Below are 12303 nucleotides of genomic sequence, written 5' to 3'. Positions count from 1 at the left end.
GCAGGATAGGTCCACTAAAGCCCAAAACCATCTCGTCTTTATTATACAGAAGAAATTGTCAGGGGTGAAAGTAACTTAAAGGACTTACCGGTATGCCTGAGTCCTGAGCGGGGGTGTGGCCTCAACCAGAAGAGGCGGGGCCTCAACCGGAAGAGGCGGGACCTTTCATGATTTAAAGGCCCTGGGGCTCCGGCTGTGGCTGGGAGCCCCAGGGCCTTTAAATCACACCGGAGCTCCCAGCTGCACAGGCGGCTGGGAGCCCCAGGGCTCAGGGGCGAATTAAAGGGCCCAGGGCTCCTGCCATTGCGGGGAGCACCGGGCCCTTTCAATCACTGCCCGAGCCCGGCTGCCGGAGCTCCAGCGGGGATTTAAAGGGCCCAGGGCTCTCCGCAGCGGCTGGAGCCCTGGGCCCTTTAAATCACCACCGCGGAAGCTGGTCCTGTCCAGCACGGCGTACTGGCTCTTGCCGGTATGCTGTACCGGACCGGACCGGCTTACTTTCACCTCTGGAAATTGGAGAGCTGGAGGAAACCTAGGATTTCTCTGGAGCTGCTGGAGTCAGCCGTGCTGCTCCACAATATTTTTCCTGCAGTTAATTGTCTGAGTCCTTTGCAGAGCCCAACACACCACCTGGCTCATCCCCAGCGAGGTGGTTCTGTGTAGCCCTCTTACTCTTAAGGTTTCGGTGCACAGACATTATCAATGTTTTAGTCTCTTCATTCTTCATTTTATTCCTCTGGATTCAGAAATGGGAATAGGATGGATCTGTGCATCAGAGCTGGGAACCCCCTGACCCATCTCTTCTTTCGCTGCCCTGCCTCCAGTCCTCACACCCACCTCCAGAATGATGCACAAGGACTTCTCTTGCATCTATCTGTTCAGTTTCCTCAAATCCAGCCCCAACTCCTTCTCCCCGAGCTACCGCTAGGGCCTTCCACACCTCTGCATGGTGCATACGAAACATTTGACAATGCCCAGACAGCTGGTGTGTTGTCCACTGCTTACCATGCTTGTTGTAATTGTCTCTCCATTATCTTGTGCTTCTCCCTCTGATTGTTGTAGCCACCTGTCATTTTCTCTTGTCTCTGGAGCAAGGGTTGTCTTTCATTTGCTGGGTGTTCAGTGAAGCACAATGGGGCCCCAATCCTTGACTGAGGCTGCTAGGTGCTACAACATCCTAAATAATAATAGAGAGAGTAGGATTTGCCCCTACATGAGGTTAGTGCTCATGAGTGGGGCCAGATTAACTGTTCTGGGGAGTAAAGTCCTTTCTTTAGCCACAGAACAGGCGTAGCACTTCTTGACATGTCCTAGACAATGAAAATCTGGCTAACGCCATATAAGACCCAACCTTCCCTGAGCATCTGACACACACTTAAACAGTCCAGTAGCATCTTTCCTTCCTTGCCGAGTTGACTTCTTACAGTATTTATCTGCTTTTCAGCAATAATGAGGGCTTGTCTGGGCATTTCTTACAATGTGTTCAGAAAAACCTCTTCGCTTTCTCTTTCAATGCTGGTTTATTGAAGAGTTTCTCTACTTAAATGTAGTCTTCATGTTACACAGAAAAAATCTTCTTTGATTTTAAACCATGTCAGATATAGAAGCAAGAAGGGAATTTTTTTATAATTAGGGCTGAGCAAACTATTTACAACAAAATTTAAAAGCCTGTGCATTTTACATATTGATTTCAATTTTGTAAAATGGACCCACCTTTGAAAACAAACCACCCCAAATGTAATGTGTGTTTACTTTAAAATGGCCCTACTTTATGGTGAGAAACCTCAAGATTTTTTTAAAGTTTGAATTCATAAATTCAGTTTCATTTGGGTAAAGAAAAGTTTTCACATTGAAACTGAAAATTGTAATTTTCATTTGTTTTTATGCTTTGCCCTCAATTCCATGAAATGCCCCCAAAATGTGAACTTTGGTAGGTACAAAAGAAAACTGCAGAACTTTTCACTGACAACTTTCTGTCCCCCACCTCCAATGTCTTGCCTTCCGGCTTCTCTTCTCTTAACCCAAGCTCCCTTGTCACTTAAATGATGTTGTTTGCCACTAAAATGGCCACCAGTGGCAGGAGGTTCAGAAGTGCCCCTTGTCATAAAAAATGTGAATTTCCAAATAGAAATGGCAGTTTGTACTTGGTGAGACGTGGCTTTAGGGCCAGTGCTCAACACCAGCCTGGTGAGCTCTTTTGGAAATCTGTTTACTTAGTTTGGTGGCTAACTGGGAACTGAGCTTTGGGAAATATGACCCAATTGGACAGAGCACCCTCACCGCATAGGGTCTTTGTGCTCATGAAAATAGGACAGGACCTGTCATAGTAGGGTGGGCGGTATGCAGGCTTTCGTCACTCAATTCCCTCTTTACCAGCAGCGTCCCTGGCTATTCTAATCCTGAGCCCATAGAGAGCTCTGTGAAGGCACTTCAAACAAGACCTGAAATACCCCACCTATTCCAGCCTCAGCAGGGCCTGCTAGCTCCTGGGTGTTCCATGACATGCAAATGTACAAGGGAGACTTCAACTCCTGAGGTCAGCAGCTAGTCTATTCGCTCGCTGCACCAGCAAGTCCTATTTACAGATGTCTGCACTTTCTGTCTCGGTCTCACTCTCTTTGTGTGTGTGTGAGGTGTTCAGACATCCGTCTCAGCCTCTCCCTGGTATTTCAGCACATTCCCCCGCATACACACACCATTCTGTTACTCTTGTTTGGTGGCTGTGAATTTTTGGTCCCTCTTGAATAGAGAGCAGAGGACGGCCCTCAAACATCAGTCTCACTCACACACTCATGCTCTCTTTCTCCTTTCAAGTCACTGTGGCTGAGTTCTTAAGAACTCAGTTCTAAAAGAAATCTTCACTCAAGGGTTAAAGGCATGTGAGAAACCAACCTGATTTTTCTCTCACCCATGTCTGGTGCAGGGCATGATTTATCTATGCTGAGGTAACCATCTTTTATGAGCCAGCCCTGCTGGCTGGTGGCAGGATATCCACTGGGCCATCCTGTGTTGTCTTAATGGGATAAATAAGTGTTTGCATTCCATCAAAGCACTATGTCATTTCTTCCCTGACGCTCATTAGAATGAGTAACTGGAAACTTCTCCTCTCCGCTGTATCACTCTCAGAGAGAATTTCTCTCTAATAGACGTCAAACTCTGCCCATTAAGAAGTGGGTAATGGAACCTGGATGGCCCAAGCAAGCCATCAGCATGCAGCCCGACGCTGCCTCTTTCCATGTTCAGACTAAGTGATAAATGCTATTATAACCTCAGCTTGCCACCCCAGTCTAAAAGCATTAGAACTGAGCAAGCACTTTAAAATAAATTAAGATAGCAAATAACTGTGTAAAACACAGGAGGCAAGGCGCATAATTTGTGTGTATGAGTCGGTAGGTTCCCAGCTCAGTGAAAGCTGGTCTGTATCCCTCTCCAATTCATTGACTCTGACACCTAATAACATAACATAGGGGCAGTTTTGGTGCAAGGAACCAGCGCCCTCTATTCTCCTATTTAATAGCCGGGGGACACTGGGGCATGAGATCACAGCTCCTCATCCCACCGTATGCCCCGTGCTTAATTTGTAATGAAAAAGGCGTTGGGACTCAAGCAATTAGGTGCTGGGGCTCAAGCAATTATAACCGATGCAGCAAGCCAAAGGTAACGGGGCTGTGAAGTGCCGAGTCTAGCGGTGCCGCGTCTCAGCCCTGGCAAGCCCTTGCACATATTAAACGCTGCTTATACCTCTGATCGTTTCTAGGTACATCTGTGGAAGAGGGGAACTGCCTGTACAAGTGTATCTCAATTGACTAAGTAGAAGGGGGCACAGAATTCTGGTTTTGTTCCCCAATCTAGCCCCTGAATCACACATCCTATGACTCTGAGCGTGCATGTGCATAGACGACATCTGTTTCCTCTGAGCGATTACTCTGACCTAGAGCAGTTCAGACTCATCTGCTTCAGTCATATTTAATGATCTCCCACAGGAGAACTGTGCCGCGTGAAAGGTGGTGGAGGCTAACTTATTTGTATCAAAAAGTGTTAACAAATGTATTCTCCAGCGGTGCTAATTGCGGCAGGGATATTAGCATAGGGAGTCAGGCAAGTTTTAATGTTACACAAGAGCACTTCTGCTATGAAAGGCTAAGGCAGATGAATCAGTTGCACAGGAACAAGTGTTCAATAATTACAAATAGGTTTGGTGACAATGATAACAGCAGGGATCTTTATCTGGTTTTGTTTCACGTTCTTGCATAGGACACCTGAGCGTTGATAGTTCTGCTGGTAATTCAGAATCAGTTCACAGCACCATGGAAGTGAGGTGGTGTTTTGCCTGCTAAAATGCCTGGTCCAAACAGCACATGGTTCCCCTCAGTAACTGGCAACTCTTGGGGCGAGGGGTTTGTTTTTTTTACTAACTGGGCTTTTTCTGTATATGGTTTGGATTTTTGAGTGATGTGATCTCTGGCTTTAGAAACATGGTAAGAACTGAATTCCACTAATGGGAATCCACAGACCAAGCAAAAATGATGAGAAATAAAGTAGCTAAAAATCAGCCATTAAGCAGGGCACATTTGCTAGCAATGAAGGCAACAGAAACATTTCTGCTGACAAGGAAACTCTAAAACATTATGGGGCTTTAAACAGTGATATTGATTAAGAAGTATCGAAACAGACTGAGCCCAGACATCCCAAGAATCAGGGGAGAGAGACTGTCAGGAGCTCTAGGTATCTTATATAGCAGCGCCACGTATATATCATCTCAACACACACACTAAAGGAATTTTCCATTGACTGACTGCTTGACTCAGGGCAGCTTTGCACTGGGCATGTGGCCTGCAACAGCCCCAGTGTACTAGAGGATCAGGCCTACGGTACTTAAGTCTGAGTAGCACTAAATTTGGCATGGTCTGAATCAGGCAAGATATGGGTGGTTTGAGGTGTACAGTATTTTGGAAGTAACATTTGGTGTTTTTCTGGCATTCACAGAACAATAGGTTCCCTATGGGGATCCCTCTATTCCTATAGATCAGGGGTAGGCAACCTATGGCACATGTGCCAAAGGCAGCACACAAGCTGATTTTCAGTGGCACTCACTCTGCCCGGGTCCTGGCCACCAGTCCGGGGGGCTCTGCATTTTAATTGAATTTTAAATGAAGCTTCTTAAACATTTTAAAAACCTTATTTACTTTACATACAACAATAGTTTAGTTCTATATTATAGACTTATAAAAAGAGACCTTCTAAAAACGTTCAAATGTATGACTGGCACACGCAACCTTAAACGAGAGTGAATAAATGAAGACTCGGCACACCACTTCTGAAAGGTTGCCGACCCCTGCTGTAGATGATGGTAACCAACTATGTCTCACCTCCTGAATCCACATGATATTTCTAGACTCAGATACTCCGCTCTTCCTGCTTGTGGGATATGGTGGCTGAACTTGTTTTGCCTCGTTTCATACTTGCAGATGCTGATCTCACAGCACTTTAATACCACTTAGAAAGGCTTTGCTCTTCTTCTACCTTTTACTGTGACTGTTCTCACACAAACTGTCTCATTTAAAGCATAACTGGGAAGGGAATTATGGGGCAGGCGGTAACCAGCTAAACCACGCTCTCTTTATTTGTTAGCATAAACTATGTTCTAAATGAAACATTTTTGACATTACAGATCATCAAGCTTGAAAAAAATGGGATAGGATACCACTACATTCTAGCAAATTTGGTGAGTTGAATGCTGTTTCTTTCTTATTGCCTCTTTCGTGGGTTTTCTGCTTGGTATTTTCTTGTAGTTTGTGAATATTGTGCCTATGAAAAGATCCAGCTTTAATAGTCATAGAGACCGAAGACCTTTATTTCTCCACCGTACGGGTACCAAAATACGAGCGTCCCTCCCACGGCGTGTCAGCCATGATGTGGTGAGACTATCTCCAGGGGTGAGAAGATTGTTTTGACTCCTGACTCATTCATTCTTTGGCCTCTCTGCCAAGCTGCCACAAGGGTGTTAATTAATGCCAATTCTGTGGTAGTATTTTTGGTGTCCTGGGTAGCTGGTTTCTGAATTCAGATCTCCCAACTTGTTTCATCTAGTCCTAGGAGCGGCTGTCAGCTGGGGGAAATGACTTTCATTCTCTACCAACCTGAACTGCATTTGAATTTGTGTCCCAGAAGTGAAGTGTTCTGGATCCCATTAGCAATCCCAGGAGTCTTCTGAGCCCCTGTTGTTAATGGCAACATGCTGAGATCCTTTTATTCTTCCAATAACCTATAGGTGTGAAACTGTTTGTGTACTCGGTCTCAAAAACCCTCCTGTGGAAGGCCTGTCAGGTGTCCAAAAAGAGGACCTGGGGCTGGTTTCTCCCCTCTTGGGGTGGAGAACAGAGACAGGGGGATACAGTGGATGGTGGGGAAGTTACAGCAGCTGTATCGTGAGTTGCCTGCTGCCTGAGAGTTTGCCAAAGCCCTTCTTTGCAGACATCCTATAATCGGGGCTCTGTGGACGTGAGAGGAGGCGACGTGGCAGGAGGGGAGCTGCCACTGTCCCCATGTCCACAGGGAAACTAGAGTAGTGCCACACCAGAACTAATGTTGTTAGAAGAGAGTTAACTCTGCTTTGCTTCTTGTACCCCTGAGAGCGGGGAGGGTGACCCTGGAGGAAAAGACCATCCCTGAAGGTAGCCTTTGGATCTATGAGGTAGTCCTATGCTTTCCCAAGACCCCCGACACCTCCAAATTGCAGGCCACATCCCATCCCCTCTGAAGGGAGCAGGGGGTTCCTGGGTCAGCCAGGCGAGCTTGTGCCGTGTTTATAGCAGTTTTTGCTCTCCTGCAGCTCCTTCTGTGAAAAGGTACCATCAGGCCTTTGATAATTAAACTTTAAACTACCAATTAAATGCCTTTTTTCGGTCCCAGAATAACACTATAATTTACAAGACAAAAATGGACACATAATTACCCCATTCTGACCCGGTACTGACCCTGCACTCAGTGGAGACAATATAATTAGAGTTAAAATGCTAATGTTCCACTGGAGGAAGGATGCAAGTTTTAGAGAGGCAACTAACTGCAGCTTTTCTTCAGTATTTGATTTTTTTATTATTATTTTAGGTTGGTTAGGTCCCAATCCTGCATACATTTATTAAAGAGCTTACCTGGAATAACATTATTCAGGCTGCTTATGGACTTAAAGTGTGTGTGTGGCCAAATGGGGATGGTGAATAAAACAACACCTAGCTCTTACCTAGCACTTTGCATCAGTAGCTATCCAAGGGCTTTACAAGTGAGGTCAGTAGCACTATACCCATTTTACAGGTGGGGAAACTGAGGCACTGAGCTGCGACACGACTTGTCCAAGACCACCCAATAGTCCAGTGGCAGAACAGGGAATAGAACCATGTTGACACTTCCCTTCCTCACAGGGGTGAGGCTAAATGCATTAAAGGTGGAGGCACTTGGGTGCAGTAAAGGGGGTTGTGGTAAGGCAGGGATTCTTGCCAGCTGTCAAATGACTCACAGCCAGACCCACAGTCTCTCTAAGGCAGTTTTATTGTCTAACTTCACAAATAAACAAACCAGGTCCTCAGCTCACCCTTCACATCTCAGGCTTTCCCCGGGAACTCTGACAATCCTGCTCCTGCATCTCCCTGGCTCATGCTCCCTCAGACAGTGCCATCTCACATCCAGTCCTGTTCCCTTCCAGCTATCTTCTCACTAAGATGCTCTGTGACCCCTTTACAACCCAGGTGTAGCCCTGTCCCTTTAATTGGCCCAGCTGGGAGCACCTGCTCTGGCACAGGGCACTGGACCTGCTGCAGTTACAAGGACCAGGACCAGCCACCTGTCACAGGGATCATATAAGTACCTAAGACAGAAAAAACTTCCAGCTCCCTCTCACTGTTGAGCTCTGTCTCTGTCACACACTTTCTAGGCAGAAGGCAGAATCTTCTACTATAGGTAGTTTGTTTTCTTAATCTGTGCATAAGGGCAGAGGGATTGGAGCTGGCTACGAGCAGGCTTCCTACTCAGCCAGCACAGACCATAAATAATTTATGCTGAGAAAAAGGCTTCCCAGGCTTTATTTTCCAGCCAGTCTGCAGATGGAGCATGTCCGCCGTGGCTGTATGTGTCGTGCATAGTGTGCGCTCCTGTATCCTAGAGCATGGCTCTGATGCTGAAAGGTGATAACAAACAGCTTTGCTATCCAGCTACGTTCTTTTAGGGTAATGGTCCCCAACCTGTGGGGCATCAGACCAGTGATGAACAGGAAAAAAGAGCTCACTTCGATGAATCAATAGTCGTTTGCCCTGTCAGTAAAGCTGCACCAAAAATACTGAGTTTAATTTTACAAGCATGGGTGCAGGAAAATTGGTATTTTCATTGCAGAAATAGCCATTTTTCGGCGGGGGGGAGGGAGAAGCTGTTTTCCACTTGAGAAAATTGCCTCTTTGTGTTCACAAATAAAATGAAACTGTTCTGCAGCTGAGCAAACCCGCGAAACCGTGATCCTCACCTCGTGGAGCTCTGCTGACCGGCTTACAGCAGCCGAGGGGCTGCTCCCATGTTGAGTCAGGTTTGCCGGTACAAAGTATTTTGTGTTTTCTTCTTTTTAGAGATCGAGAAGGCTTGGCCAGTAGAGGAACTGTTTGTTTTTGTGGGCCTTATTTTTTAAGTTCTGGTCTTTGTCTTTAAAAGCATCAGCTATCAGGTCAGAGAGAGGAGCACAACCATTAGTATCGGAGAAGTAAGCTTAGAAACCCCTGGGATTCATTTCTTTTGACATTTTGCGTAACCTTGGATTCATGTTTCTCCATCTCTTATGCAAGAGATTTAACTTGGCCACTATCAGTAATGGCAGATCATCAGGTCTCTGTCAGGCAGAGCCTCGGAGGAGAATCTTTGTCTAAAAATAAGTGACACTCATGTGACCTGTCTAAAAGGTAAAACGTTAAGGACAGCTGCCACCTAAAGTGTTCTTTCTTTTGTGAGCATCAGCCCAGATTCTTTCATTTGAAAATGCCCTGGCTTGGAAATGGCTGGGTGAGTGTGTGGGACAGAGTATCCCAGGGTGGCAGTGAAGGCAAAAAACAAGTCACTTTCTCTAGCTTGGCAGACGTAAGAATTTTTCCCACGTTGTTGCATCAGCACATGTCAGTGTGGCACTAGAGAACACCGTTTTCAATATACAGGCTGAGATCCGCTCTCCAGAAGGCTGTATGATACGCAATATTTCCCATATGGCTATATGTGTGGCTGTGGTAGTGTGATGATGTCCATATGATAAGGTTCAGGCGCTCAGCCCCTATGGTGATAAGCGTGGTATAAGAACCTATATAGAATATGCTAAACTGCGTTTATCATACACCTTTGACTGCCCCATTAATCCATCTCACATGAAGCTAAAATTCTAACATTCTAAACCTCTGAGCAGCTTCAGCAAGATTCCTTTTTAATTTAACCCTTCCTTCTCCCCAAATTGTTACTGGTCAGGGATGCAGGATCCCCTCTATTCAGACCACACCAGTAACTGGTTTAAAGTCCAATGTCCTGGCAGATTTCCAGTGGGGTATTTACAGCACTGGCTTCTGATCCTGATAAAGTTTCCAAGGCTACATGCCTTGTGAACACTATGTTATTATGTTGGAAAGAGGTATTTGGGGCTATCTTTAAGTTTCTAAAATTGTCAGCTAGATGTTTCCTCTCCCCGAGAGATCTGTACAGCTGAACTTATGAGTCAGCTTTGCTATACAGAAGAAAGAGACAATATATTTATCAATGAGGTGCCTAAAGACTCTGTACATTCTAATATAGCTTTTATGTTATTGGGTATATACCATGTAATACATGCTGCTGGGATGTACTATGGAGGTTTTATCCACACTTATTCAAGAGGGGGAGATAGCTCAGTGGCTTGAGCATTGGCCTGCTAAACCCAGGGTTGTGAGTTCAATCTTTGAGGGGGCCACTTAGGACCAAAGTACTGATTTTTGCCCCAGATCCCTACTAGTGAATGCAGGGGGCTGGACTTGATGACCTTTCAAGGTCCCTTCCAGTTCTGTGAGATAGGTATATCTCCATATATATTTTTTAAGATACTCTGCATAATTCCCTCGTGAGGAGCAAGCTTACCACATCTTACTAGGAGAAACACGTGCCAATAAAAGCTTTATGGCCCACGTCACCATCATGTGTGATTCAAATTGTCATTAATATGACTGCATATATTAATTGTTTCTAATGTGTTCGTTTTTGCAGTGTGGTTCTCCTCAGTTTTGTTGTGCTTTGAGGGTGGAATAAATCCAGGGTCAGGACTGTAACAAAATCTACATTCTTTGCAGTGAGAAGAGTAAAGGACTCATTTGACATCTCTGGTCAGCAATTTTCTTTTGCACTCAGACTCCAGTTTCTTCCAGAAACAAAATTCCCCTCTTCCTCTGTTGCTAGACCCTGGCCTCCTTGCAGCCAGCACAGCTCAGGATGGGATTGGTGAAAATATGTGTGGCAGGCTAGTCTGCTTCTACAACGTAGAGCCCCCTAAAGGTTGCTCTACATTATGCCACCATTCCACCATTCAGGGATCACCGAAGTGTAGGAACCCCCCAGCCATGCCCCCGTCTCTCTTCGGTGTAGGAAGCTGGCAGGGAGGTGGCATAGGAGCCATTACAGTTCCTGCATACTGCTCAAAGATTCCCTTTTTGAGATAATCCTCGGAGGGATAGATCCCAACCACGTTAAAGCTGCTTTGCAACAGATTGAGGACACTGGAGGATTGGTGTTTCTATTCGATGGTGCCTCTGCTTCCTTCCCTCGCTTTCTTTCAGTCCATCTCTTTCTCCCTCTGTCTCTCCTTTGTTACAGTGAGGACAGGTATAGTTTGCTGTCGTAATCAGAGCTGACACATTAATGATTGTGTGGAAGAGAAGAAGGCAGCTTCTGTTGGAAGACATCTTGGAAAGGGACTTGGACAGATGGCCTCCTTGAGAAATAGCCCCTTCATTAATACACAGTGATGGGAATGGGGAGCGATGCTTTTCCCAAGAAGTCAAGCCCAAAGATAATAGGAGACACCAGGCAGATCTCGTTTTAAAACACCCTGCATCTTGTTCCCTTCAGAGTGAATCCCCAGCACATTGCAATGACAGGTGCTACTTTAAATTCAGCCGGACCTGTCTGATCCACCATAATTTGGAAACAATTGTTTTGCTTTGTCAAGTTTCACATAAGCAAAAAGCATGCTACCGAGAGGCAAGAAGGTCTTGTGGCTAAAGCACTCGACTGCATCTCAGGAGATCTGGGTTCAGCCTTGCTCTATAGGGCCTTGGGGAAGTCACTTAGGGTATGTCTGCACCACATGCGAAGCCCAAGCATTGACTTAGGTTTGAGCCTGAGCCCTCTTCCTTTCCCCCACAAATCAGTCTACTTGGGTCAGCAAGCTCTCAGGACGCGGGTCCTAGGCTCCTGCATTGGAAGGTGGGTCAGAACCCAAGTCTTGCTGTGACTCGGATCCAATCCTGTCATTTGGCAGTGTGAATGAAGGTCAAATATCAGACCCAAGTCAGAAATTCGACATAGTGCAGTATGGACACATTCACATGGCTCTGAAACCCAGGTCTAGCAAGGGTCAACCCAGGTGCACAAGGTAGTGTGGACGCTCAAGGACAGATTTGGAAACACCGAGTCCACACTACAGGGATAACTGGGTGAAATTAAATGGCCCATGCTATACAGAAGGTCAGAATAGATGATTGAATGGTCCTTTCTGGCCTAAAATTCTCTGAAACTGTCCACACCCCAAGACCTATCCTAGAAATTATGTTGGGAAGGAAGTTAAATAAATTTTAAAGACAATGTTTTTTCTTTTCTTTTCTTTCTTTTTTTTTTTTTTTTTTTTTCAAGCTTTCAGTCTTACCTCCAATTCTGCAGAGGATTCCTGCTCTGCAGGGTGAATTCCATTAACTCACATTTAGTATGTGTGTGTATATATATAGATATAGATATAGATAGATAAACGATACTCCCTTTAGGCAGAAGAGGAGGAAAAGTAAAGGGGATAGAACAGTATTCTCAGCCACCACCATCTAGCCAGTTTCCAAAGCCATTTCATGCCCTGCCCACTTTCTGCCTGTTTTTGGAGACGCTTCTAAGATCCCAGTAGTGTCTTCCTGCTGGTGCCTTGCTCCAACCTTGGACTTTTCTTCATGCTTTTATGGTCTTCCTGAAGAGAAGCTGGTGATACCCAGCTACGAGCTGCTTTCAGTCAAGGGTTTCCTTTGATGGATTTTTTCCCCCGAGCACATCCCAGAAGCC

The 12303-nt window shown here is 45.5% G+C and overlaps 1 protein-coding gene across 6 annotated transcripts in view; it reads left to right on the top strand.

The window, feature by feature from the left end:
• Positions 1-12303, top strand: part of GRIA1 (glutamate ionotropic receptor AMPA type subunit 1) — a 165872-nt gene that overhangs the window by 88746 nt on the left and 64823 nt on the right. For all 6 annotated transcript variants that reach the window (XM_034778625.1, XM_034778626.1, XM_034778624.1 and 3 more), the window contains exon 5: positions 5672-5725. In XM_034778625.1, coding sequence (XP_034634516.1) covers positions 5672-5725 — 54 coding nt within the window. The remainder of the gene's footprint in view (positions 1-5671; positions 5726-12303) is intronic.

This window comes from Trachemys scripta, chromosome 8 (assembly GCF_013100865.1).
Source record: "Trachemys scripta elegans isolate TJP31775 chromosome 8, CAS_Tse_1.0, whole genome shotgun sequence".
In the NCBI taxonomy this organism is placed as follows: domain Eukaryota; kingdom Metazoa; phylum Chordata; order Testudines; family Emydidae; genus Trachemys; species Trachemys scripta.
Note: the sequence above shows the minus strand (reverse complement) of the source record. Positions and strands in the feature narration are given on the sequence as shown.